The sequence below is a fragment of the Solanum lycopersicum genome, chromosome 11 (assembly GCF_036512215.1).
Source record: "Solanum lycopersicum chromosome 11, SLM_r2.1".
Classification (NCBI taxonomy): Eukaryota; Viridiplantae; Streptophyta; class Magnoliopsida; order Solanales; family Solanaceae; genus Solanum; species Solanum lycopersicum.
The window spans coordinates 14,795,086-14,797,181 of NC_090810.1; the positions used below are offsets into that span (position 1 = coordinate 14,795,086).

Below are 2,096 nucleotides of genomic sequence, written 5' to 3' on the forward strand. Positions count from 1 at the left end.
CATTTCATGATAAAACAATGTTTTAATGTTATTTTTATTGGTTTTATATGTTATTGAACAAATATTTTTATCCTTTTTAATGTTTTTTTTTGGTTTTGTCAATTTCCATGAATATTTTTTTAACATTACGTAACAAATATGTTTATATTGAATATATAAATATCAGACATATTATAGCCCCACACAGGTTTAATTCATTTAATAAAGTTTAGTCAAAGTATTTATAATTAAATATAGACATAAAGATTTTTAAATTTTTTATTTAATGGAGATGATACACTGGGCAAAACCAAAGGATACATATATACCAAACACACATTAAAAATAACTGATACATTGGCTACACCGTATGTGTCATGTACAATATGTTACACTATAATCCTTAAATTTTACATGATATTTAGTTAAATTGAATAGCATAGTTATATGAATTGGTATTATTTTTTAAAAGTTAAGTTATTTACTGTATATTTCAAGAAAAGCATAACAAAAAAAGCATTACACAAGTTAAATTATATAAATTAACATGATACATGATTTATAGTCATTGTAAAATACACAATAACCTCAATAATATTTTTGTATTTTTTATCTAATGGAGATGTATCATTGTGCATATCAATGATACAAACTAAAAGTACATGATACATTAGATAAACAATGTGTACCAAAAACACACAATAAAAGTACATGATACACTAGATAAACCATATGTATCATGTAGCATAAGATTTATAAAATTTATATATCTTACTGTAGCATAAGATTTATAAAATTTTATATTAAAAACAAATATTGACACAAGTATATTTATCAACACCAATAATAACAAAGTATTTATAATCAAAAACACGACTTCAAATTTAATTACCACATGTTTGTAAGTTTATTTATCCAAACACAAAGTGTTCAATTTGCAGTTTGTAATATAAACTGAAATCATTAAAATGTTTACGTTATAAATTATTCTTGATATCATAGAAACATTACGACTAATTCACTTCTCTTTTGGGTAGAAAGTACAAGTTCTTCTGTTGTGCCCTTCTTGTCCACATTGTCCACAACAGTTTGTGTTCACCGAAATCTTTTCATCTGCATTCTTTCTTCTTCTTTTTCTTGGTCGTCCAGATGATCTTCCGTATCTAGGTGGATACACAGTTTCAGCTACCACGTGTTTAGGATCTGACCAATCTTCCTTATCTGGCATTGGTACCATTGGAATTTCATATGTTTTTGCTAACGCATCAAGCTTGTAATAATCAGAGCAAACATATCGGTGATATTCTTTTTTTTCAATACAACGATTGCATGTGAACAAGGTATCTCATCTAGTTGAAATCTGCCACAACAACATACTTTCTGCTCAAGATAAACAATATATCTTCTTCCATTTTCATAAACTGAGAAAATAAACTCAGATGATGGAACAACCTGTGTACATTAAAAATTTTAAATATATAACTTTTAAAAAACAAATCATGTTAAAAAAAAAAACAGAATGATACACTGAATTTGATACATATAATATAAAGTATTATATAATGATACATACCTCCATTTTTGAACTTTCAGCCGCGTTTATAATCAACAATTCCTCAAATTTTCTACCTAATGTGTCCTTTGTGTATGAGGCTACTTCTCTGTTTTTGCAATGCCAAGATCCAAAAAGAATTCTAACCTCTTCCAAGAATTCTAATATTTGCATCATCGTTATAATTCATCTTTTTTTCAAATTTTCACGATTATTTTCAGATTGGCATCAACGTAGAAGTCATTTTTTTCCAAAATTTCATGATTATTTTCATATCTACATATTTCAGTTTGTTTTTTTTAGTAACCTGATAAATTTTGGCGTTTGAAACAATTTAATTTGATCTGATGGAGAACATTATGTCAATATTAATTAAACATGGTGGAAAGTGAAATTCATCAGGTTGATTTTTAATTATGAATTGTTGATTTTAATTTATTTGATGTTTTTTACATGTAGAACAGTGTTCGATTTTTTTGATAACTGTATTATATGAAAACAGTTTATCTATTTCTTTTTTTTAATGAAATAGTTATGTTACGTATAGCGTGTTTGAAGTCTGAAG

At 26.1% G+C, this 2,096-nt stretch overlaps 1 protein-coding gene across 1 annotated transcript; it reads right to left on the minus strand.

Moving 5' to 3' along the window:
• Positions 1-997: 997 nt before the first annotated feature.
• Positions 998-1,558, minus strand: LOC138339262 (uncharacterized). Its single transcript, XM_069290846.1, has 3 exons — positions 1,553-1,558; positions 1,357-1,431; positions 998-1,249 (listed from the first exon to the last, which is right to left on the minus strand). Exons 1-3 carry the CDS (start codon positions 1,556-1,558, stop codon positions 998-1,000), a joined length of 333 nt encoding a protein of 110 aa, XP_069146947.1.
• Between the last annotated feature and the right edge of the window lie 538 nt (positions 1,559-2,096).